Source organism: Oryzias latipes, chromosome 24, assembly GCF_002234675.1.
Source record: "Oryzias latipes chromosome 24, ASM223467v1".
NCBI lineage: Eukaryota > Metazoa > Chordata > Actinopteri > Beloniformes > Adrianichthyidae > Oryzias > Oryzias latipes.
Window position 1 is genome coordinate 11,599,255 of NC_019882.2, and position 25,382 is coordinate 11,624,636.

Below are 25,382 nucleotides of genomic sequence, written 5' to 3' on the forward strand. Positions count from 1 at the left end.
GCTGAAGCATTCATGTTAATGTTTGACCAGCTTTATCTAAGGAGTCAACAAGTTAAAGTCACAGACCAGCTGATACTAACATTAATACTCACATTATTTATTTTAAAACAATGTATTTTATATCTGAACAAAAAAATAAAATGTGAAGATTCAGAGCAAACTATGGACTTTGAGTTTTTTTTGTCAGATTGAAAAAAGGCAGTTATCTGATGTTCGTGCAACAATTTACTGCTTTTACTCTTGACCTTTCCCATACTCCACATAATCTCTGGTGCTGCTTTATATGTCAGCAGCAGCCCATTCAGATCATTGCATCTACAGCATCTAGAAGACGCTGTATGTTTCAAAAAACATGCAGATCTTAGATTTTTTCCAATCTTATTCTTCGGTTTCCCTGGTGGGAATTCTGGCCGTCTTGGTCCTTTATTTCATTTCTCAATTCATCTTTAATTCGGAGCAGCATGGACAGGAGCCACCCGGACCTAGACCACTTCCTATTATTGGCAATTTGATGCAGATTGACCTGAAAAGACCTTATAAAACTTTGGAGGAGGTAATCTTTTAATCGTTTTCAAACAGAGATGAAATTTGAACTAAAGGCTTGATGAACATTTGTTTGTAAAGTACCAACAATTCATGCACAAACGTTTTGCTCTATAATTTTGGGATCTAATTTATGCTGTAGAATTTGAACCAGAGGTACCCCCATATAGCTAAAAAAAACAAAAACAAAAAAAAACTGGTGTTCCTTTAAGTTATGGCATTTACAATTTTAAGCTTTATTTTTTGTTTCTTTTACAATTCTCTTTTGCGTTATGTTTAGGGTTAGGGTTACTTTTAGGGTTACGGAAAATTGTACAGTTTCCCCTCACGGTCAGTGATGTCAGGGACCATCTTGTCTGAATCCCAGCTGAGTTCTTTCTGAATAGAGTTTGCATGTTTACCCAGGCACTCCGGCTTCCTCCCACAGTCCAGAAAAACAAGCTTCACAGGTTAATTGGTGCCGCTAAATTGCCCATAAGTGCGCATGTGAGTGTGTGACACAACACACTGGCAATCTGTGTGCTCCGCCTTAGCCTAACAGTAGACTGGGTTGGCTCCAACACCCAAGTGACCCCGACAGGGATTCGCTCTTTAACATTGCTGATGTCGCAAGCAACGCCTAAATAACACATGTTCTTTGGCATACCTTAACTCTTCAACCTTTCTCGCGAACAATGTGAATCAGCTAATTTTCACCTGGAGAAAAGTGGATTTCTGAATCTGCATTGGAATTATGTGCAACGCATTGCAAATGAAAATGGTTGCATAACAGCGCACAGACGGTTTTCTTTCTGCGGCGGAATCAGCTGATTTACATTGATTGCATTGAGACTTTACTGCTGTAAAGTGTTGCATATCAGTGCAAAGCCGTTTTGCTTTGGAATCTGCTTATGTACGTTGATTGCTTAGACGGTTGTAGAGTTATGGTATTTCCAAGCAAAGGTTCAGGGTTAAAAGTTTAGTGGGTTCTGAATATGGATAGATGTACATTGTATTTACTACTTTTCTTTTTGTCATGTATGTTTGCTTCTAGCTTTGGTTCCAGTTTTTTTTCTGGTCTTCTTGTCTGATTGGTCTTTCTTTCTTTTTTTATGTACCACTTGTCTCTGTGTGTTTTTAGTTCTCCAAGACATATGGACCTGTGTTCACCGTGTTCTTTGGAGGCGAAAAAGTTGTTGTCCTGGCAGGCTACAAGACAGTAAAAAATGCACTTGTTAACCATGACGAAGAGTTTGGAGAAAGAGCGATACCTCCAATAATCCAAGAACTAAACAAAGGACTTGGTAATAATAATAAAAACAAATAATTCTCAGCAAATTTTTATTCTTACATTTTTAGAATTGTTAGGCCCTCTGTGATTCATTTATGCTTCGTGTTAGGGGTTTTATGGTCAAACGGGGACATCTGGAGAGACATCCGGCGTTTTGCTTTGACCAACCTGCGAGACTTTGGCATGGGCAAAAAAGCATGTGAAGATAAAATTACAGAGGAGTGTCAGTATCTTTTAGAAGTTTTTAAGAAATTCAAAGGTACCATTCTTTTTTCACTTAACCCATTAAGTATTTTTGAAAACTGGACTGAGTGTGGCTTCAGCAAAATGGTGTAAATTTCTATGCGATATAGATGCAGCCAGATGATGCCAGTAAGCACTGATTGGTCCGAAATCTGTCAAACATTTTGGACGTTCAATGTGGGGGCCATCGGACATCACATACTTTGATTAAGGCATCTCATTGGCCAGTTTATAAGTTGAATAACTTGCAAAAAAGAAAACAAACATGAAATGAAATTAAGATTTGCCAGAACGTGTAAAAAAGATAGTAGAGGAAGAATGGTTATTCTGACAAATAGAATAACTGAGTAATAGCTGTTTATTTCTCTATAGAGGTCTATGGGATTTGACTTTTTGATTCTAGTGGGTACTTCCTGTCTGGAACATGAGGGGCGGAGGGGTCACTCAGTCCAGTTCTTATATAGAGTGAATAATTAAACTGGAATTGAGTAGCTGTAATCTATATGTTAATTAAACATACCATTATTTTTTATGCACACAGGAAATGCTTTTGACACAACTAAGCCACTGAACTATGCAGTTTCCAACATTATTTGCTCAATGGTGTACGGCAGCAGGTTTGAATATGATGATCCAAAGTTCACATCGATGGTGGATCGTACAAACCGAAACATTCAACTCAGTGGCTCTCCCACTCTCCAGGTAATGTACATTATAGTACAAAACAGCTGTTTAACCAACACAAAGAGTATTCCAACTGAGCTTTCATTGATTCCTGTGACATTTCAAAGGCTTACAACATGGTGCCGTGGCTCTTCAAGTGGGTTGCAAGCCGGAGGGAAGTCCATGAGTGTGCGGCCGCCAACAGGAAACAGAACCAGAGCATTTTCAGTCATTTGAAAGAAACCCTGAACCCTCAGATGTGCAGAGGCTTTGTGGATGCGTTTTTAGTCAAAGGGCAAACCCTTGAGGTGAGGGTTTTAGCCAGTAACTTTCCTATGCTTCACTGCTACAGTAATAAAGACGGCTACATATTTATGTACAGAAATCTGGGGTCACCAACAGCGCCTTCAATGATGAAAACCTTTTGATGACAGTCATCCATTTGTTTGCTGCTGGTACTGAAACAACGTCAACAACACTGAGGTGGGGTCTTCTGCTAATGGCTAAGTACCCAAAAATACAAGGTGAGCTGATAAAATCTGCCATGGTAATTACACAACAACTCATCATTGAAGGGGTGTGTAATGACAACTATTTTGCAGACCAGGTGCAGGACGAGTTGAGAAGGGTCATTGGGGATCGTATGGTTCAGGTTTCTGATAGGAAGAACCTGCCTTTTACTGACGCCGTCATTCACGAGATCCAGAGATTGGCCAGCATCGTCCCCACAGCTCTACCTCATAAAACCTCCAAGGACGTCACTTTTCAAGGCTACTTCATTAAGAAGGTTGGACCTAAAGAACAAAAAAATGTGAAGAAGCAAATTTACGAGATGAAATAAACCTTGTTCTGAGATGACTTTCAAACTTGGACAATCCAGTAAATTCCATTTCTGGGTAGTTAATGCCAAAACAGTGTCAAGGATTCAGTAGCATTGATTTGTTCTTGCTCAAGGGTTTGACAGTCACCTCTGAGCAAGAAGGCCCTGGTTCAAATCCTGGCTGGGACTTTTCTGTGTGGACTTATCATGTCCTCGTGCATGCATGGGTTTTCTCTGGGCACTCCAAATTCTTCCCATAGTCCAAAAATATGATTCATATATTAATTAGTGATTCTAGATTGTCTCTTGTTTTGAATGTGATTGCGTGACCATGCAATGGTCTGTGGGTTGCCCAAATCCAGGTTTCGAGGTACTGTGTCCCACATGTTTTCCTACCAACCTGCCATTGAAACTCCTTATTGGCTAAACATACCTGGTCCTGATAATCAGCAGCAGATAAGGCAGGATTTCTAGAAAACCAGCTGCCCTTAAGGCCTTCATTTGGGCACCCCTGGTACCCCTTCTTTGCCCAGGAGTAGCAAGGTCAGGCCCCAGAAACCCAGTGACCCAAAAAGGAATAAGCAGATTTGGAAGATGGATGGATGGACTTTTGCTGACAAACAAACTATAAAGGGGGCAGTTTTCCCCAAAAACACCATTACTCCTCCAGATTAGCTGACAGATATACCTGGAGAGAAAGGGTTCATTTGATCAGAGACTAATGCCCTAAACCCTGAATAAACCACAATACCTGATGGATCCATTTCTGTTAAATTTTTTTTCTAAATCCAAGTGTTTTGTTGGAAAAAAGTAATTCACAGTATACAGTGGTGTGGTGGTTAGCTCTCTCACCTCATGGCAAGAAGGCTCTGGTTTAATTACCAGCTGAGACATTTCTGGGCAGAGTTTGCACATAGAGTTTTCTCCCACTCTCCAAAAACAGGCTTCATAGGTTAACTGGTGTCTTTAAATTGCCCCTAGGTGTAAATGTGAGTGTGTGGCCCTGCAACAGACTGGCAGCATATTCAGGTTGTACCCCGCGGTTGTACGATACTTGCTGGGTTGGCTCCAGCGCCCCCATGACTACAGAAGGGATTAACCGGGTTCTGAAAATGAATGGACGGATACAATAAATTAAATTGCAACAGTCTTTTACATTAAACTGGGTTGGTTTAATCGTTGTCTGTATTGTTTTTTCTTTAGGGAACAACTGTGTTCCCACTCCTAACGTCTGTCCTGCATGATGCCAATGAATGGGAAAAGCCACACACCTTTTATCCCGCTCACTTCCTGGACAAAGATGGAAAATTTGTGAAGCGGGAGGCCTTCATTCCATTTTCTGCAGGTTTGCTAGAGCTCAGTTATCTCTGAGGTCCACTTTGTCAGGAGAAAATGCAAATTAGTCTTTTTAATTTTTTTTTTCTTCCAGGTCGCAGGATTTGTCTTGGAGAAAGTCTGGCCAGGATGGAGCTCTTCATGTTCTTCACCACCCTCCTGCAAAATTTCTGTTTCACTCCGCCACCTGGAGTTTCAAAAGAGGAATTGTCTCTGACTCCATGTGGAGGCATAACTGTTGGCCCTGTGCCTCATAAACTGTGTGCTGTTCCCTGCTCAGAATAGGATGCATGGCAATTGCAAAATCCCTTTTTATGGTCTAAATAAAAAAATGTCACTGTAAAAAAAGCTTTTACATATACAGTTGTCCCTTGCTACGACTTCATCTTTCGTCATCTGCAAACATTTTTTAAATTAACGATAAGTACTTTGTGGATTTTGTCTATTACATGTTACTTTTAGAACACAACTCCTGCAATAAATGAGGGACAACTGTAAAATCTTACAAAAAAAGAATTTTAAGCCCAAATCATCACACTATTACCAACATGTTTGACTGTTGGTTTGCAGTAATTGTACACAAATTTATTTTTTCGGACCTGTAGCTATTTTCATCTTTTCCATGAATTACTTTGGACCCTACTGTACTAAGTCTCCTTATTCATGAATGACGGCTCTCATTGTGTTTCTCTGGAGTCCAGAAGCCACTGAAATTGACTAATGAACTTTTTTGGATGGCAGTACTGTTGATTTTAAGAACTTCCATTGAGGTCTATATGTTCAGACAGCTTCTAAAGAAGTGTCTCCTTTTTTCATTTGACCGGCAGTTATCAGGCCTGAATGTAAAAAACAAAAAAAACAAAATGAAAACTGTGTTTAGCATCTCTAACAGTCTAATTAATGGCTGGTCATTAGATTTGTCACTGCTGGATTTTACATATGGTCACTGTGCAAACATATACTATGTAAATCTTCATTCTATATGTTCTATGTTTAATGTTAAAATGGTTCAACGGTCAGAACAATTTATGTATAGCAAATATTTTAACACAATATTATCAATAGTGACATTTGAAGAATCGTGAGTGTGAAATTTCAATGTCTGTTTATTACATTTATCATAAAAGAGACTAAAGTAAATTGTTTTGCAAACACACGCTGTTTTTATCATTCCCAGTGGTCTTTTAATCATAATTATGTGCTTTTTAGGCAAAATCTAAAAAACCTGTATTGGTTTCTAGGACTTCATTTTTGTTGACACTCCCACTAGCTTACAGCCCCTAAAAATCCAAACCTAACGTTACCTGTGAAAACAAAAAGTGCAAGCAATATTACAGTTTTGAGGCAGATGCCAGCTCAGACGAGGAAAATGAAAACGTACATGGATTTAGCTTCCCACAAGTTGATGCTCAGTATGGAGTGTAGCAGGGAGCTTGTTGTCCGCCCATTGTAGTTTCTATGTCACAACTCCAAGCTATTTCAAATGTTCTTTTTTCATTTCCTCCTTATTCAGAATGATTTTAATACAGAAATTCTCCGAAATACAATTTTAAGCTTAACTGTCTTTAAATATGTCCACCATCAAGAACATGTTGAGAACACAAAAACATGTATAACATATTACAAACGCTACTTATTCTAATTAACCACCTTTCAAATTAATATTTAGCCATCAAATACTTTGTAAAAGATCAATATATTTTGCTGTCAGCAACCCAAACTCAGGCTATTTTGCACAATTAACCCTTGTGCTATCCTAGGCACTTTAACATTGGGAGTTGGGTCATCTAGACCCAATAGACAGTGTGCTGAACCTTTTTTCTTCAATGATTTTTGATCTTCACTGGTGTCCATGGATTACATGAAATCTTTCCACCTTTGTCATGGTAGGGAGAACACGTCAATGTAAGGGTGGGGTCATTCATCTAAGATAGCACAACGGTTAAAAGTTGTAATGACATCCCAGCACAAAGAAAAGTAAAGTTTTTTAGACCCAGCTTCCAATCACGTTCATCCATTCATCAAAACATTTTACCATGTTTGCTTTCAAATGAGGGGGTGTCTGATGAAACATGCTAATCTTAAAACACCTAGGAAAGAGGGAAAGGTACTCCGTCCTCCACTTCCTGAAACCAGAGTTACATCCAAAAACAAAGCCCATGCCAAAGAGATGAATATCCAAGTTAAAACTAACCTCAATGACGTCATTGACACTCTTCCTCTCACTAGAAATTTTTCTCCATGGCTATATAAATATAAATGCAGCTGGACATTTAATTTCCTAAACACACAGGTAGCCACTAATTGGACTAGATCTGCTACTCTAGAATTTTTCCAGCCAACAAAACAACTGCCGTGATCTACATCACCAATCATCTTTTAGTTTCTCACTACACCTTTTTCACCAAAACCACCCTCTTACTTTGTTTCAGAATTTTAATGTAACAAGTCATGAAAAACTAATGACACAAAAAAGAATGGAAATAGTATCTCACTAAATATTGAAACACAAGACTATTTCATGAATACTCCTCCAGAGTCCTGACTGGGGGTGAGGAGCTAGTGATTTGAATGACTTTTGCTGTGTTGTAGTCTGGAAGTGGATGTGGAGTGATGAGAGAAGCTGACGATCTTTACGTAAACACTTATACCTTAAACAGTAATCCATAGTTGAACTTGTGATGGCAGTGGGCGAGTGTCGGTGAATGGGATGTGACAGAGCATGAATTAAGAAAAGGCGAAGGTCCAAACTTGAATGAAGTATCTCATGGTCAGAAGATGGGTAAGGGTCAGTAACTTGGATGTGTGACTAGACTTGAAGTGTGATGCTGGAAAAGAGTGGAAACTACTGTAGTTCTTGATTGGTTGACACAACATGTACTCTTCGCCAAAGTTCAGATATTTGAACTCTGGATGTGCAAGAATGTGCCGCCAAAAATGCACTGCAACCCCTTAAATGTGCTGCTGCCAGACTATTGTGCCACACCCAATGCTCAAATGCAGAGGACCTCTGGTCGGGTCTGAATAAGGACTTTACATTGAAACTAGACACTCCCGATGCGTGAATTGCATTCAGTTTAACTTTTGTCATATCTTCTTTCTGCTGTCACATCAACATCAGAGAAGTCTGGTTCTGTGACTGTCATGATCCTCCCCCAAGCAGTTTTCACTCATCTTTGTTTGTCTTCTGTTGCAGTTGAGTTCATTCTCTTCACCTGGTTTCTTCCTCACCAGCAGAAGGGTCAACCAAGCTACTCAAAACAAATCAATAATCAAATTTAATGTATGGGATTTTCTGAGTCAAACAAGATAGGGTGCAGTAAAACTTGCATCATCTGACTATAACCTGACTATAAGAAACGATAAGATAAGACCTTATAAATCTCATGAGTAAAACTCAAGGAAAATGGTGTGGATCATTCTTAGAAATGACATTTTTAATGACAGAAGTCATAAAAATGGATATTCCAGTCTTATTTTAAAGAGCAAAAGGAAATATTCCGTCGACTCTCCCTGATGTTTATAATAATGACACGTGGTTGAAGTTGAGCTTTAACCCACAGAAAATCTCCTAGTTATAGATAAATAGAAACATTTAATCTTTAGCTCTGGATTGGTCAGTAACTTGTTATTTTGCCTATCAGTAAATAAGAAACATTAAACACTTACAGCTTTTTAACATTTTAAACTCGGTTATGGAATTCCTCATGACGACTTATTTCAACATGTCAGGTTGACAAAGCTGCTTCCAAACATGGCTATACTGTAAAACCTTAACTTTCACCCACTCAGACAACCTTGACACTCCCCTTGTTTTTTTCCCCCTCCTTTAACTGTAAAAATCCTCCTCTCTGACTGTAAATCTTTAAGTTATTCATGAGTTCTGGAGTCCTGATTTTGCACCAGTCCTTGTTTAACCTTACCTTGTAAAAATAATGTTTTGTGCATTATGACCGGTGAGAGCACAAAGCAAAATGTCAGCATGTACAGTCAGGACCATAAATATTTGGACAGAGACACATTCTATCTAATTTTGTTTCTGTACATTACCACAGTGAATTTTAAATAAAACAACTCAGATGCCATTGAAGTGCAGACTTTCAGCTTTTATTCCATGGGTTGAACAAAAATATTGCATAAAAATGTAAAAAACGAAAGCATTTTTTAAACACAATCCCTTTATTTCATGGGCTTATAAGTAATTGGACAAATGAAATAACTGAAACAAAATGGTCATTACTAATATTTGGTTGAAAACTCTTTGTTGGCAATGACAGCCTGCAGGCCCGTACACACCGGGACAAATATTCGCCAGCCGTTTTTCAACACGTTTTTTGTGTTCACACCCAGGCGATTTTCACTGACGATGAGCCGAGCGACCATGCAATTTCATTCCCTGACATTAGATGGCGCTTAGTGTAAAACAGAAATACTCCTGTACACAAGGTGGCGCTGCGCAACTTCACGCTTCTTAAAGTCGCTTTTCACTCAGAAGAAGAGAGCAAGTATTTACGCAATTGTCTGAATCATACAAAGAAAACATGAATATTTCAAGCACCAGTAGCTCCAGCTCCAGTTCCAGCGATGAAGAAATTATTGTTCTGTTGAATGATGAAAGACGTCGGAAAAGACACCGATTTTGGGTAAATCCCATAGTTACGAGAAGATAAGAACATGGGGAGTTTTATCGACTGGTACAAGAGCTGAAAATGTATCATGAGCGTTTTCGGGGATATTTTAGAATGTCCGTCATTATTTCTTTGCGGCAGTGTAGACGCTACCTGGCGTCTATCTTCTTCACTGGTATGTGTGCTCAGAAAGGTAGTTTTGTGTTTGAGCGCCCCCAAGTTATGTTTTACTGTAACTTCAGAAGCTCCAGACATGTGTGCAAAAGCGCCATTCTCATTGGTCGTATAGTTTTTGACGCGGCGCGTCAAACCAAAAAAACGAACCCGAGGCGTTTTTTAAAAAATGACGCTTTTACGCGTGGTGTTTTTACCGTCGGTGTGCACACTCACATTGGTGCCCTTTCTTTAGTCACGAGGCGTTAAACGTCGGCGAATATCGCGCGCAAAATTCGTCCCGGTGTGAACAGGCCTTGAAGGTGACTGACTTGGCCATTCAAGAATATTCCACTTCTTTGCTTTAGTAAACTCCTGAGTTGCTTTGGCTGTATGTTTTGGGTCGTTGTCCATCTGTATTTTTGAAAGGCGGCCCAATCAGTTTGGCTGCATTCACCTGCAACTGCGCAGACAGTCTGTCTCTGAACACCTCAGAATTCATTGGGCTGCTTCTGTCCTGTGTCACATCATCAATAAACACTAGTGTCCCAGTGCCACTAGCAGCCATGCACACCCAGACCATCACACTGCCTCCACAGTGTTTTACGGATGATGTAGTGTGCTTTGGATCATGAGCTTCTCCATGCCTTCTCCATACTTTTCTCTTGCCATCACTCTGGTAGAAGTTGATTTTGGTTTCATCTGTCCAAAGAATGTTTTTCCAGAACTGTGCTGCCTTTTTTAGATGCTTTTTAGCAAAGTCCAATCTAGCCTTCCTATTCTTGAAGCTTCTGAGTGGCTTGCATCTTGCAGTGTACCCTCTGTATCTACTTTCATGCAGTCTTCTTTTTATGGTAGACTTGGATAATGATACGCCTACCTCCTGGAGAGTGTTGTTCACTTGGTTTGCTGTTGTGAACGGGTTCCTCTTCACCATGGAAATGATTCTGCGATCATCCACCACTGTTGTCTTCCGTGGACGTCCAAGTCTTTTAATGTTGCTGAGTTCACCAGTGCTTTCTTTCTTTCTCAGGATGTACCACATTGTTGATTTTGCCACTCCTAATACTGTAGCAATTTCTGGCATGGTTTTTTTTCTGTTTTCTCAGCTTAATGACGGCTCCTTTCACCTGCATGGAGAGCTCCTTTGACCGCATGTTGTCTGTTCACAGCAAAATCTTCAAAATGCAAGCACGAGTTCTCTAATCAACTCCAGGCCTTTTATCTGCTTCACTCATAATAACAAGGGAATTGCCCACACCTGCTCATACAATAGCAGGGAAGTCAATTGACCAATTACTTACGAGCCCATGAAATGAAGGGATTGTGTTTAAAAAATGCTTTAGTTTTTCACAGTTTTATGCAATCTGTTTGTTCAACCCATGGAATAAAAGCTGAAGGTCTGCACTTCAATGGCATCTGAGTTGTTTTATTTAAAATTCACTGTGGTAATGTACAGAAACAAAATTATAAAAAATGTGTCTCTGTCCAAATATATATTGTCCTGACTGTATATGAGCGCTGAACTGCTCAGTAAGGTGACATTTGTAAAAAAAAAAAAAAAAAAAAAAAATTTGTCATAAAGGAAACCCTGTAACTCCCTTACAAATCTGATCATAACCCAGTACATCATCATCTGCTGTTTATTTCATTATTATTTATTTAAACTGCAACAACTGCACCTTGGCAATGGTCTGCTTGAGCAGAAGATGCCCTCAGAGACTGCTTTGCCCCATGGGATCTCATGGTGAGGAGACAATGTCTGCGATGGGATGCATGATAGACAATTTGAACTTTTAAGGGAGGTACAGAGAGAAAAAAGCTTGCCTCAAAAAGGCCAAATAAAAATACAACAGGTTGCTGGAGAGTACGCCTAGAGATGATAGGGTGTGGGAAGCCTGGAATGTTATGAAAACCAAAACACCAAGAAGAGTCTAGACGTATATGCTTGAAATATAGGATGCATTGCAATGATAAAGCAGTTTTCAGAGAGTATTCAGAATATTCAGTATACAAAAAAAAAGTATTCAGACTATTCTGTTTCCCATCTGGAACAATTATAGCCTAGTAGGAATACTACATTTTGACCAACTTGACTGACATGAAGCAAAGAAATTATAATCTTTGTGTGTTAGGAAGGTTTAAGGAGGCAATTGCAGGCAGTTATTTGGAAAGAAGTGAAAATCAGGGTAAGGAGTTGGGTATGGTTAGGGTTTGGTAAGTAAGTAAGTAATGTTTGGTTGAAGTAAAAAAATTTAAAACTTTGAAGGGGAAGTCACATGATATTAAAGGTTGTAAAAAAAAGTACAGTGACCTATTTTTTTTTAACATTGTCTGTTTTCTGGTTGATTTACAGGTTATGAGCTTTTTTCCAAGAATGATGTCACACAAAAATTAAATTGAAAACATTTGCATCTCTACATAAATTGTCTTTATTAGATTTGTAAAACACTCAAAAACACAGCTCTTTTTTTTGCAAGGTCAGATTACATTAAATTTACAGTTAAACCTGGGTCAACTGCCAGGGTTTGTGTTTATTTTACATGTCTAAACTCCTCCCTTATGGTGGACTTTGCTTTGAGTGATCCTACACTTATCCTGAGGAAAAATACCCCAACAAGCATATTTGTTTCTGCAGTCATGGGGGTTTGGGATACGCTTCTCCCCTCCCTTAGTCCTTCATCCCTGTTGGGGGCCGGGGTGCTCCTACTTTTAGTATTTCTTTTTTGTCCCCACAGGACCAGTTCCCAAAAACACAGAAAGGAACCACCAGGACCAACACCAATTCCCATTCTTGGCAACCTGCATCAGCTGGACCTGAAAAGACCTGATCAAACATTCATGAAGGTGAAGCTGATGTCCGTGTTTCAACACAATTGTGAGATATTGATGGTTTCTAGTAATATTCCAATATGCAACTTATTGAGTTTGTGTTGTTTAACTCTAAAAAAAGATCACTTTTATGATTTTATGTCCTTCACCAATTCCAATAAATTGAATGGACCAACACTCATTTGGCTGGACAAGTGTACATCACATAACATTTTAAAGGGTGACGCATTGTTTAAAAAAAATTTTGTGGATGTAATTTGAAAATTTTTTTTTTATTCACCTTCTTTTTTATGATTCATTCTCAACTCTGAAAATATTTGCTTGTAAGAAGAAGCTGGTTGATAGAGGACCCATCTGTCCATGGTTATAACAGTCTAACAGTATAACAGTCCCAACAGTTGTTAAAGATCCACAGCTGTGTCTGCTCTTCTGGAGGAAAACCAGTTTGTTGGGTTTTTAAAGACAGTTGGAGATGGATTGAAGGCTGTACCGTAGTCCGCCTTTTCTGACAAAAAAGTGCTTCTTTAAACCTTGTTCAAGTCATCCTTTCTCTCCAGATAAGATACAGCCTCCAACGTCTCTACACATATGGTTTTTACCCATCAGGTGAAGGTGTAACATTAGAATTCAGTCAACTGAAGTTGGTCCTGGACCAGATTCTGCAGTACACATTCACCTGAGGGACTAAAATCCATATCCTTGGCACAAAAAAAATGAAATTTGAGTAAAAACTACACATTCGAACAAGTGATCAGATGTCCAAAGGGGGTACAAGTCATTTTTACTTTCAAAATTGACTTGTTCTTTACATGAATGCTCCCATCTGGCCTTTATCTTGCTGGAGCATCCTGTAAAATTCCCCGTTCAGACATTGACCCTACTGGCGGATGAAAAACAACGTCTGTTGCAGCCAAAAACTATTATCCAATCAGGCTCACCCTTGATGAGGCCACGATGCCCTAAGTGGCCCTAAGTTTCAAAATTTTCCGCACCAGTGGGTGGAGATGCAATCTGACACAGGTGGACTGGAATAAGACTGTCAGGTGTTGCTTGGCTATCTTGTATCCTTTCTTTAAACATCGAATCCCACCATCTGCCACAAGCAGGGTCAGCTTCTATCTGTCTGTCTATCCTGTCTTAATCTTATTTTATCATAAGTTATCTTATGTTTATAATATCTTCAATATTGCTGCATTGATCTGCATGACAAACCTTTTATTATAAGTCTTTCACATTCTATTATAATCTGAGAGACAAAATCTGAAAGTTAGTTAACTTTTTTTTTTTTTTTACACAATATAGAAATTTTTAGGCTGTAAAACCCCTCACTTTTCTCTTTTGTTCAAACTCTCAAAGTTTAAACCTTCATAGAAAAATGACTCCAGTATGACAGAATGAAAACAAATATCTGATCAAGGGCAAAGAACCATGTCAATTTGGCAAATTGACTTGTATGCAGGATGCCAATCACTGTGTAGAACACAATGAGCTGTACAAAAAAAAAAAAAAATGTGCTAAATTGCACCATACGAAAGGTGTAAAAAAGTGAGACCACAAAATGTGAACCATGTTATAGTGAGGGAACACTGTAGATCCTGTTAGTTAATAAACATAAACAAAAGGTCATCCAAATGGTACAAAATGAATTTTCCCAGAATGTGGTTTGATGACTCCAGAGTTCTTTATATAAAAGAAAACCTTTAAATGTTTCTTTGTAAATTAAATGGAATTGATTGACCATTTACCACATCTAACATTTGAATTCTTCTTACAGATTTCAAATGTATTTTTGTTTGTATATAACAAACATCAATGTTTCCTTAGTTTGCCAAGAAATATGGGTCTGTGTTCACGGTTTACATGGGCCCCAAAAAAACGGTGGTCCTAACGGGCTACAAGACGATGAAGGAGGCCCTGGTTAACTACGCCGAAGAGTTTGGGGAACGGGAAGCACCAACGGTGGCGAAGGAAGCGCATTTAGATTGTGGTGAGAACATTTTCTAATCAAAGCGATTATGTACTTTAAGGAAAAGAAGACATGAGGTTTCTAAAGGTTTTAAAACTTAAAAGACAAAATGTCTCAAGTGGAGTTTAAGATAAGATAGTTTGTGTCATTAAACGCAAACTCAGACTAACAATAGATGACATAACGAAATGACAATGCGGCTTTAGGTCTTTATAACTGTTTTAGGTATTTATCCTTGTACATCTTCCGAAAAAGTTTAAGAAAATTTGAGTTTGACTTTGACTGAAGCCAAAACCAAATTTTTGTTTTCAGTTATAGATTTGCTAATTGATCGTGGTATTTACCATTTATCATGTTTTCAACCACCTTTTATTATTTTTTTACTAACTACTACTGTATTTCACATTTGTTGTTATAAGGGATAGCATTTGTGTTCACATAGTTCTGTGACCTAGAAAAAACCCAGACATTTGACCTTTTCTGTGAAATGCCATCAGTAGCGGTAACCAAAGCCAGTTCACGTTGAGTGTTTTGTGGATATTACCAGGTGTTGTTTGGGCAAACGGAGCCTCCTGGAGAGAAATGAGACGCTTTGCTTTGTCAACTCTCCGGGATTTCGGAATGGGCAAAAGAGCATGTGAGGACAAGATCATCCCGGAATGTCATTCTCTTTTGAAGGAAATCAGAAAGTTCCAAGGTAAGCAAGTATGCGATAGATGGGTCTTTGGGACCAGGATTAATCAGCTCTGTTCTGTGCTTCTAAACTGTTAAGTGTTTAGATGTTTCTTTCTTTTTGTAATAACAGGTGAAGCTTTTGATCCAACCTTGATCATAAACTCCGCTGTCTGTAACGTGATCTGCTCCATGGTCTACGGCACCAGGTTTGAATATGATGACCCAGATTTTAGAACCATTTTGAGCCGAACAATGAAAGGAATCCAACTTCTTGGCTCTCCGGGTGTCCAGGTATGATGTTCCTGCTTAAAAGAAAATCACAGCTGCAATTTGGGGTGAGTCAGTACTTCAACCTATTTTGGTCTTTTTCTTATTTATTACAGTTGCACAACCTGTTTCCAAGGATTGGCAGACTGTTCCTGTCTGCAAGTAAACAAATTAACCAAATATTCACCGCCAATAAAAATTATCACTTGAAGCTGCTCAAGGAGACCTTCACTCCGCACACATGCAAGTCTATTGCAGATGCCTTTCAGCTGCGCCAGCAAGAGGTAATCCATGTTAGCTGTCCGACAGGACACAATGGTGGATAATGGAAACAGGAATAAAACTTTAATAAAGCACATTTTTTAAATGGTTTAAATTGATAATTCTTTTAAAAGAAATCATGGGTGCCCAAATGCAAGCCTCGAGGGCCGGCCTCCTGCTGATTTCACAGAAATCCTGATTTCTGCTGCTGATTACCTGGATCAGATGTGTTTTGCCAATAAGGAGCTTCAATGGAAAGTTGGTTGGAAAACATGTAGGACACTGGGCCTCCAGGCCTGGTTTGGGGCACCCCTGAATTCTAATTAATCTAAGTAATTGAAAAATAGCTTGTCAGGTTCTGGAGTTGAAACCTACATTTGTCTGTTATGTTGAAACTGAATGACAATTAAAACAGCTATAAACTAAGAAATGTACCCTGTAAACAACTGTCATGACAATAGCTAGTCAGGGAAGCCAAAAAATTGTAAATTGGATGTGAAAGTGTAAGCTATTTGCCATAAAGATTGATCATTCAATTTGAAAGAAACTGGTACACAGATATTAAAAATAGCTTGATTCCAGAAGGCTAGTAAAAAACAAATAATAAGACAGACTTCACTCATTCTACATGTTTCTGTGGTGACGTATCATTCACATTTTGCACCGGATCTTCATCTGCAGGAAGATGGTTTTCCGAACAGCCACTTTCATGATGCAAACATTTTGGTAACTATTATGAACCTGTTTACTGCCGGTACTGAAACAACAGCAGCCACACTGAGATGGGCTCTTCTCTTTATGGCGAAGTATCCAAAAATACAAGGTGAGAAGAACTACGCAAGTTTATAATCTTCATGATCATGATGCTGAAGTTGTTCCTGTTTCCTCCTTTTTCTGGTAAACATTCCAGACCAGGTTCAGGAGGAGCTGAGCAGAGTGATGGAAGGCCGTCAGGTGACGGTCGAGGACAGACAGAGGCTGCCGTTCACAGATGCCGTCATCCACGAAACGCAGAGAAAGGCCAACATCATCCCATTGTCCCTTTTACACAGAACCAGCCAAGACGTCACCTTCAAGGGGTTTTTCATTGAGAAGGTTTGTCTCGTACTTCTGCTGCGTTAAAAAAAAAAGTGTAAATCATGTTAAATAGGGTAAATTGTGTTCCATAAAGTGGCCATCCATCTATTTTCTATCCTCTCTTGTCTACAGTAGTGCAGTGTAGTAAATGGGTCTACTATTGGATGATCAATTAGTCCATCACAGGGCAATTCATGCTACCTCCTATAATTGTTTTTTCTCCATAGGGCACAACAGTGATTCCAGTCTTGACGTCTGTCCTTTATGATGAGAATGAGTGGGAGAAGCCAAACATCTTCTATCCCGCCCACTTCCTTAGCAAAGATGGAAAGTTCCTCAAGCGTGACGCCTTCATGCCCTTTTCAGCAGGTTTGTGCCGCATTTGTTTCAAGCCCTTGAGTCTTACGAGCAAAAGCTGAAGATCAGTATCTTGTAGGGCGGAGGCTGTGTCTTGGAGAGAGTCTGGCCAGGATGGAGCTCTTTCTGTTCTTCTCCACCCTCCTCCAACACTTTCGTATAGCTCCTCCTCTTGGAGTTTCAGAGGAAGAACTGGACCTGACTCCACGCCCGGGAGGCACTCTCAGTCCTCAACCACATAAACTGTGTTTGGTTTCACTAAAGTGATGCAGGTTGTTGACATGAAACAAGTTTTAAACCTTGTTCAAGCTGAAATCCACCTCAGAAGAATAGAAAACGGCCCCATGATGCTACCAAAGGCTTTGGGACGTCTGCCGCCACACATGAAACTCAACTGTTGAATGAAGTTCAATTCCATAACTTCTGTTAAGAAACAGGTTTAAAAATGAAAGTTGGTGGAACCAGACCAGCTTTTAAAAGTGGTTTCTTCAGGAACCAGTGGAAATAGCTGTGAATTATTCTTCAGCAGCCAGCAAGCAAAGGAACTGAAATTATGAACGATGTTAAGCTTTAGGGAATATTTGCCAAAGAAAATCTCCACAAGATTTTCTCCTATAAAATGTTTATTAACTGAAGATATATTTACAGAAGTAAATCTGATATAGTTTGTATGTAAACAAGCAATGAGGACAAAATTTATTTACATGTATTATATATACATAATACTTAGAATGAAAACATCAAAAGAGTAAATTGCCATCCATTTAAATCTGATTTCTTTTTAATTTAAAGTAGTATTTGGCATTTAAATAACATTTAAAATAAGACACTAAAATCATGTTTTTACTTTGCAGACTGATTTGTATTTATCATTGTTTTTGTGTCTTTCAAACAACATATACCATTAATAAATTTTATATATACATACATATGCATTAGTAGAATCCTTTGCATTTATAAACTCAGTTGGACTTGGCCAGGACAGTCCGAGCCACAGACTTTATAAAGCTGTAGGTTGTGATGTTCTTATCAGACCACAAGGGGGCAGTACTGCTTGCAGCTGAGTGGGTTGTCTGACTTTTTTCACCTCCTCAAGATGGTTAATGAGTCTTATTTCCTTCTTTTAGGTATAATTGTGCATTATCTACGTAATTATGCCAGGCGGGTGTTTTGTCTCGCTCTTCTGAAAGGTTTGTTTTTAATGCTGTTTAAAATAAATTTATGTCATGAATTTTAAATTCCCTATCTAAACATATATGTGTGGTAAGTATGCGTGTGAACACCATCTGTTTTGTGTACATGTCGACATTTTTGCAGCTAACAGATGTGTTGATAAAATTTGAGTGTGTGGACAGGCCCCGCCCTTTTTGTACTACATTTGAACCTTACCGTAACGATAAACAACCAGTAAACTTGTTGCTTTATGCTGCTTCATTGTATTATCCCCCCTCCCCTCCTATTATCACCCTCCTACCCCCCTCTCTCTCTAACGTCCCTCTCTCTTCTTCCCCTCTTTCCTTTTCCGTCCGGTCCAACACCCAAGATTTTCAAACAGGGTTGAAATTAATAAAGTTTGGCCTCAATTACAAAAGGGGTTTATTCAGACATACCTCTGGTTTGTCTGAAGATTAATAACCCCTATTGTTAAAGTAAAATATGTCCAACACAAGAGGCCCTCAGCTCTCATCTGTCTGCCTAGCTGTTGGACAGGACAAGTTAAAAAATAAAAATAAAAAAAAATAAAATAAACATATGTGTAGTAAAAGCTTAAGATGTATATATATGTGATCAGTTTGATTTCCACATCCACTTAGCAAGAGTTAAAGACATGACCAGACGAAGATGACATAATTCCAAATTTTATGATGATTCAACACTGTTAAGTGAATTGGAAACATTTTCGTAAAATGTATGTCTTTAAGATCTCATTCTTTAAATGCTTTGATATTAGAAAACTGATATGACAACATGATAAAGAACAAACTTCAACTAAAAAAATATTTAAAAAAATATGCAAGATCAACTAAAAATTAAGGTTTTTCTATCTTTATCTTATTTTAAGCACAAAGTAAAAATAAAACTGTACAAAAATGTTCCGTCGTCATCATTATCATCAGCCGTACTGAAGTCACTGCTGAAAGGAGGCAGCTGTGGAGACCTCGGACATCACTGTTTCTTCTCACTTTCTTTTAATGGCAGAGTAGGTCACCTCACCTTCTTCCTTTATCTGGAAACACACAAACAAAACAGTTTTCATCCTCCACAGATGATTCATTTACTGCAAAGTACAGTGAAAGAATTCATGCTTTTTCAATGAGGGTCACAAAAAAAAATTGAAAACATTTCTTGAATCTGTTTACTTTTTAATCTAGTCTATCAAAAAGCATATAACATATCTTTCTTTCCCTTTCTTGTAATGATGATGATGTAGCATCTCAGAAAATTTGAAGAGGAAATCAGAAAGAGTTATTGTATCAGGAATGTCAGGGTTTCTTAAAATGTGCATTTCTCTTTTGTCAATACTTGGTTGGGCCTCCTTTTGCACAAATTATTGCATGAATGCATTTTGACAGAGGCGATCAGCCAGTGGTAGCTTAGAGGTAAAATGAAAGCCCAGGTTTTTTAGACAGCTGTCTTTAGGTGATCTGAATTAAAGGAACTAATGTCTCATCTTTCACTTGAAACAAAACTCAAATGCTGTCTATCTTGTTCAGATCATGTACGTCTGTTGACCAACTCAGTACAACAACACCATGATCATTGAAGCAGCTTTTGGTATCTCCATGCAGTTTGGTAGCAAAGGGCAGCATGAAGAGCTCTAGAGTTTCCTGGTAGATTTTAGTATTGACTGCAATCACATTTCCTGCTTCCACTCATCTTTCTGTTAACCTGCTTGGATCCAGCACTCTGAACAACCAGCTTGTTTCGCAAAGACTTTTTGTGGTTTGTTCTCCTTGTGTTCAAAGGGTCAGAGCATCTTTTCAAGTGTTTTAAGATACAGATGGAGCAACAAAATGAGAGTTTAACATTGAATCTATTGCAATAATTTAATTTTTTGAGACTTATACTTTGGACTAACATACCTGCAAATCGTATGAATCAATATTACAAGACAGGCTTGAAATGCTCTAGACTAAGTGGAATATACAAATGCTACTTTTAAAATCTAAACAAAATGCACTTTTGAACTTTTTCACAACATTCCGTTTTTTATTATACTTAAAATAAAATTGTGAAAAATACTCATCACTATATGAGTAACTAACTTTTTTTAAATTAACATTTTACTCCGAAGTCTTGAAGTTTTTTTCACATTAGTCTCTGAAAACCCCAAAACAAGTTTTTTTTAACTTTTGATTTTTTATATTTTTCATTATTTTTTGTTGAGCATTCATCAATATTTTACATATATCTTTTTTAATGCATATTTTTTTAAGTTGAAATAATTGATTTCCACATTATTCCATAAATCAGATTATTGCTTCTTGCGTTTAGGTTCATGTGAATCAACCCAGCAGTTCTATCACCATCAGGACCACAGCAGACAGAGTGACTTACTGTAATCTTAGAGGAAGCCTTTGGTTTGGAATGGTTAACAGCAGCATACGTCAGTTCACTCTCCTGCTCACTCTGCGGCTCAGTCTGAACACAAACACAGAAGATAATCAATTAGAACACTGGATTCACAAATGTGTGATTAGACAGAGAGGAAGCTTTTCTAATTCTGAATATTTTCAAAGTGTTGTGTTGTGGGGATGGTGCAGGACCCAAACACAGAGACAGGAGGCAGGGTGTTCCAAAAAACAAGAGATTTTTAATATAACAAAAGGCGCTGCCAAGCTGGGAAACTAGACAATAGGGATGGCCCGTTTGACACGGCTCTTCGGCGCGCGGTTCACCTTCATGAAACAGTGTTTCGACACAATGTTTCGGGGCGTGTGTCAACCAGGGCAGATCACGTGGTTGATGACGTATGACGCGCCAAATGCTTCGTTTGGTCGAACCACGGTTCAGATGTCACTTGTTTTTTGAACAGTTGGGCGCGCTATTCTCTAGAAATGCGAAATGAATCCTGAAAGTTTCCATACCAGTTCTATTGTTTTGCTTGAATTGGAATCAGCGTCAGTTCATTGCACTTTACCATGATTCCTAGTAATAAACGTTCTGTGGCTCAGGATCAGTTCAACTCGGTTTTCATTATAAAACAATACACTAAGAATGTTGTATATTGAAAAAAACACTGCGATGAATCTACAATGGCATGTTAGTGGCTTGTCAGAAAAGATAGCTCAGTGGAATAAGCAGTGGTAATTAGTTCTAGAGTTCCTAGGTTCGAGCCTGGCCCTATTTGTTTATTTTTTGCGTTTATTTTTTTCTTCATGTGATATGTGTTTTGCTGTGTCAAGCACTTCTCACAGAAAACGTCACATGTTGTGTTGTTCTTATGTTTTTTTATCATCATTAACAACATTGTTCTGTTTTACGTTTTTTCATCATCATTTCCACATTGAAGTGTTACAAGGAGCTTTGTTGAAACATATGTCGATATATGTCCAGTCCGCCACCAGGTGCCGCTGTTCTGTGTGGTTTCGAAGCCCTGAATGGGTGGTTAATTTTTCCGGCACAATTACAAGAACCCCAATGAGGCTTCATGGGGCTTCTATTCCCATCCCTACTAGACAACCAACTGACGGGTTACACAGAGAAACAGGGTAGCAGACAGTATGGACCAGCCGCAAGAGGAAGGCAGTGACAAGAAATATAAACACAAGACTGACAAGACAGGTGTAAACAATCAGGGCAGAATGGGACAAGGGAAGTAAGACTCAAAAAAAAAATCAATTAGTCACAACAAAAAAATTGAAAACATTTCTTGAATCTGTTTAATTTTCAAACTCTTCAAATCAACCCAGTCTATCAAAAAGCATATAGCATATCTTAAGTTTTTTTCTTCCTTATTTCATAATTGACCTCATGATTTCATAATTTCAAATGACATCCAGATACCCATTTTATACATGAATGCTGCAAATTTAAAGTTATCTACATCTTTAATTTCAAGAACCACTAAATGTCATTAATCTGTAAATATCTGGTTTCAAGCATAATAAACAGATGAATGGAATGAACCATTTTCATAAAAAGAAAAGGTTATTTGTTATTGCTAAATAGGTTGGACCAAAAACATCAACAAACCCTTTTGAAATACTAAAGTAGTTTAACAAGGTGTATATAAGAAATGTAAATAAAGGGAAAAAGTTCTGGATTTTTTCAACTATTTAAAAACTAGATAAACTTTTGATGTAGATGTTGTTTCCCTTTCGGCTTTTCCCATCAGGGGTCGCCACAGCGAACAAGTCGCATGGTAAACTTGGCAATGTTTTATGCCATATGCCCTTCCTGACGCAACCCTCTCAAAGCAACCGGGCTTGGGACCGGCACAGAAGTAGAGAAGGGAACAGGGAGCAGCCCGGAGTCGAACCGTGGTTTCACGGACGGAAGGCGCCGCAAACCAGCACGAGCTAAACCGGCTCAAACTTTTGATGTAGATGATCTACTTAAAATCTTCCAAGCTTTTATTTCTTGTAATGATGATGATGTAGCATCTCAGAAAATTTGAAGATGAAATCAGAAAGATACAGAGTTGGGCCTCCTTTTACACAAATTATTGCAAATGACTGCAAAATGAAAGCCCAGGTTTTTTTAGACAGCTGCCTTTAAGTGATCTCAATTAAAGGAACTCATGTCTCATCTTCCACTTGAAGAAAAACTCCCATCCTTTCTATCTGGTTCAGATCATGTACGTCTGTTGACCAACTCAGTACAACAACACCATGATCATTGAAGCAGCTTTTGGCATCTCCATGCAGTTTGGTAGCAAAGGGCAGCATGAAGAGCTCTAGAATTTCCTGGTAGATTTTAGTATTGACTGCAATCACATTTCCTGCTTCCACTCATCTTTCTGTTAACCTGTTTGGATCCAGCACTCTGAACAACCAGCTTGTTTAGCAAAGACTTTTTGTGGCTCGTTGTCCTTGTGTTGAAAGGAGAAATGCACCTTTGCAGGAGTTTTAAGATACCGGTAGAGCAACAAAATGAATGTTCAACGTCGTATTTATTGCTACATTTTAATTTTTCTGAGACTTTAAACTTTGGACTAACGTACCTGCAAATCATATGAATCAATATTACAAGAAATTCTGACTTTAAATACTTTAAACTATGTGGAATATACAAATTTTATTTTTAAAGTCTAAACAAAATTAACTTTCACAACGTTACGTTTTTTAATATACTTAAAATAACTTTTAAGAAAACTCATCACTATATGAATAACTAGCTCAGATATTAACCTTTTTATTAAGTTGTCTTGAAGTTTTTTTTCACATTAGTCTCGGAAAACCCCAAAACATTTTTTTTTAACTTCAGATATATATATTTTTTGTGTTTAGCATTAAGTAAATATATTTTAAGTTGAAATAATTGATTTCCACATTATTCCATAAATCAGATTGTTTCTTTGTGTTTAGGTTCATGTGAATCAACCCAGCAGTTCTATCACCATCAGGACCACAGCAGACAAAGGCCGCCTTTACACTGCATTGTTCAAGTGACCCAATTCCGATTTTTTCCTCTCATGTGGCACAGATCGGATATGATCGGTGAACGTGTAAGCAGGACAAAAGCGCATGGATTCCGTTTTTCTCAGATCAGATACAGGCCTCTCTCATATGTGGAAATAAATCGGAAACGAATCGGATACGTGCATTTGCGTGTGCCATGTAAGCAGACAAATCGGATATTCCCCAGTAAATGCGAGTCGTACGTCAGTGACGGCAACTCAGGAGACCACCAACTGAGATCACATGACTTATTAAGGTGCTTTTTGTGCGCTGATTTTGCTGTCAGCGTGTTACCTTTCAGCTTCAGGCTTCAGACCGTAGTTGGAAACCGCTGTTATGTCCGGTCCGGACGCAAACGGTAACTAATGAAGCGGGACACCGATGCTCTGGAACAGCAGGCTAGAAGCCTTTATTTCTTTGGGGGCGTGTATGATGGGGACAATGTGTGTGTGTGAGCGCGCGCACGCGTGCTTTTGTGTGTGTGTGTGTGTGCGTGCGTGCGTGCGTGTGTAAGGAGAGAGCCCCCCTCTCTCCTGTGGGAGAGAGCGCAGAACGGGGGAATGTCGGAGAACCGTAAATTAAAAATAAGGTGTCTCCCCCAAAGGTTTTGGAGTCTTTGGGTGAGGCTGAGGGTTCAGAACGGAAAAGAGAACCCCGAGGAAATCTCCCGTGCGTTTCTGACCACGTTCGGAAAAGAGAAGTCATCGCGCATGAAAGGTTCAACACTTGGATCAAACTGTTCGGACAGCACGTCTGCAAACACTTCCTCATTCAAAACTCAGAGAGAGCACATAAGACGGCCGACCAGCCCGTCCTTTTTACATCCCCGTGCATCCCCTCAGAAGCGCCCAAGGCAACGCCTCCTTCCGTCGCCACCTTGCCTCCATGACAACCGCAGTCACAAAAGTCCGAAAAAGGTCCGCGGAGGGCGGAAATACTGCTACGTAGTCCTCAGAATGTCTACGTTTGATAGTTTCAGCATTGTATAGTGTAAATGCAAACATCAGATACGGGTCACTTTTAAAAGATGATGTAAGCGGGTCGTCAAACAAATCGGATAAAGTCAGAAAATCGGATATGAGCATCTACACCTGCAGTGTAAAGGCAGCCAAAGTGACTTACTGTAATCTTAGAGGAAGCCTTTGGTTTGGAATGGTCAACAGCAGCATACGTCAGTTCAGTCTCCTGCTCACTTTGCGGCTCAGTCTGAACACAAACACAGAGGATAATCATCATTTAGAAAACACTGTGGAGTCATAAATGTATGATTAGACGCAGAGGAAGCTTTTTTAATTCTTAATATTTTCAAAGTGTTGTGTTGCGGAGATGGTGCAGGACCCAAATGCAGAGACAGGAGGCAGGGTGTTCCAAAAAACAAGAGATTTTTAATATAACAAAAGGCGCTGCCAAGTAGGGAAACTAGACAACCAACTGACGGGTTACACAGAGAAACAGGGTAACAGACAGTATGGACCAGCCACAAGAGGAAGGCAGTGACAAGACATATAAACACACAGGACTGACAAGACACAGGTGTAAACAATCAGGGCAGATCGGGAAAAGGGAAGTAAGACTCAAACTCAGACAGGCAGGGAGAATTTTCAAAATAAGACAGGAAGTTGAATACAAAACAAACAGAACCCAAACCACAACAGAAGGATAAATTAAG

At 38.9% G+C, this 25,382-nt stretch overlaps 3 protein-coding genes across 3 annotated transcripts in view; 2 read left to right on the forward strand and 1 right to left on the reverse strand.

The window, feature by feature from the left end:
- Positions 1 to 272: 272 nt before the first annotated feature.
- Positions 273 to 6,030, forward strand: LOC101157991 (cytochrome P450 2K1). Its single transcript, XM_004083641.4, has 9 exons — positions 273 to 553; positions 1,664 to 1,826; positions 1,923 to 2,072; positions 2,598 to 2,758; positions 2,848 to 3,027; positions 3,102 to 3,243; positions 3,322 to 3,506; positions 4,743 to 4,884; positions 4,969 to 6,030. The coding sequence occupies exons 1-9, from the start codon at positions 353 to 355 to the stop codon at positions 5,157 to 5,159; spliced, it is 1,515 nt and encodes a 504-aa protein (XP_004083689.1). The 5' UTR covers positions 273 to 352; the 3' UTR covers positions 5,160 to 6,030.
- Positions 6,031 to 12,295: 6,265 nt separating this feature from the next.
- LOC101155397 (cytochrome P450 2K1) lies at positions 12,296 to 18,017 on the forward strand. Its single transcript, XM_004083796.2, has 9 exons — positions 12,296 to 12,502; positions 14,312 to 14,474; positions 15,001 to 15,150; positions 15,259 to 15,419; positions 15,512 to 15,679; positions 16,338 to 16,479; positions 16,567 to 16,751; positions 16,961 to 17,102; positions 17,170 to 18,017. Exons 1-9 carry the CDS (start codon positions 12,296 to 12,298, stop codon positions 17,355 to 17,357), a joined length of 1,506 nt encoding a protein of 501 aa, XP_004083844.1. The 3' UTR covers positions 17,358 to 18,017.
- A 916-nt stretch (positions 18,018 to 18,933) lies between these two features.
- Positions 18,934 to 25,382, reverse strand: part of LOC101155651 (titin-like) — a 73,680-nt gene continuing 67,231 nt past the window's right edge. Inside the window, exons 12-14 of the mRNA XM_023953293.1 lie at positions 24,836 to 24,919; positions 20,649 to 20,732; positions 18,934 to 19,317 (exon numbers count right to left, since the gene is read on the reverse strand). Coding sequence (XP_023809061.1) covers positions 19,270 to 19,317; positions 20,649 to 20,732; positions 24,836 to 24,919 — 216 coding nt within the window. The 3' untranslated portion in view covers positions 18,934 to 19,269. The remainder of the gene's footprint in view (positions 19,318 to 20,648; positions 20,733 to 24,835; positions 24,920 to 25,382) is intronic.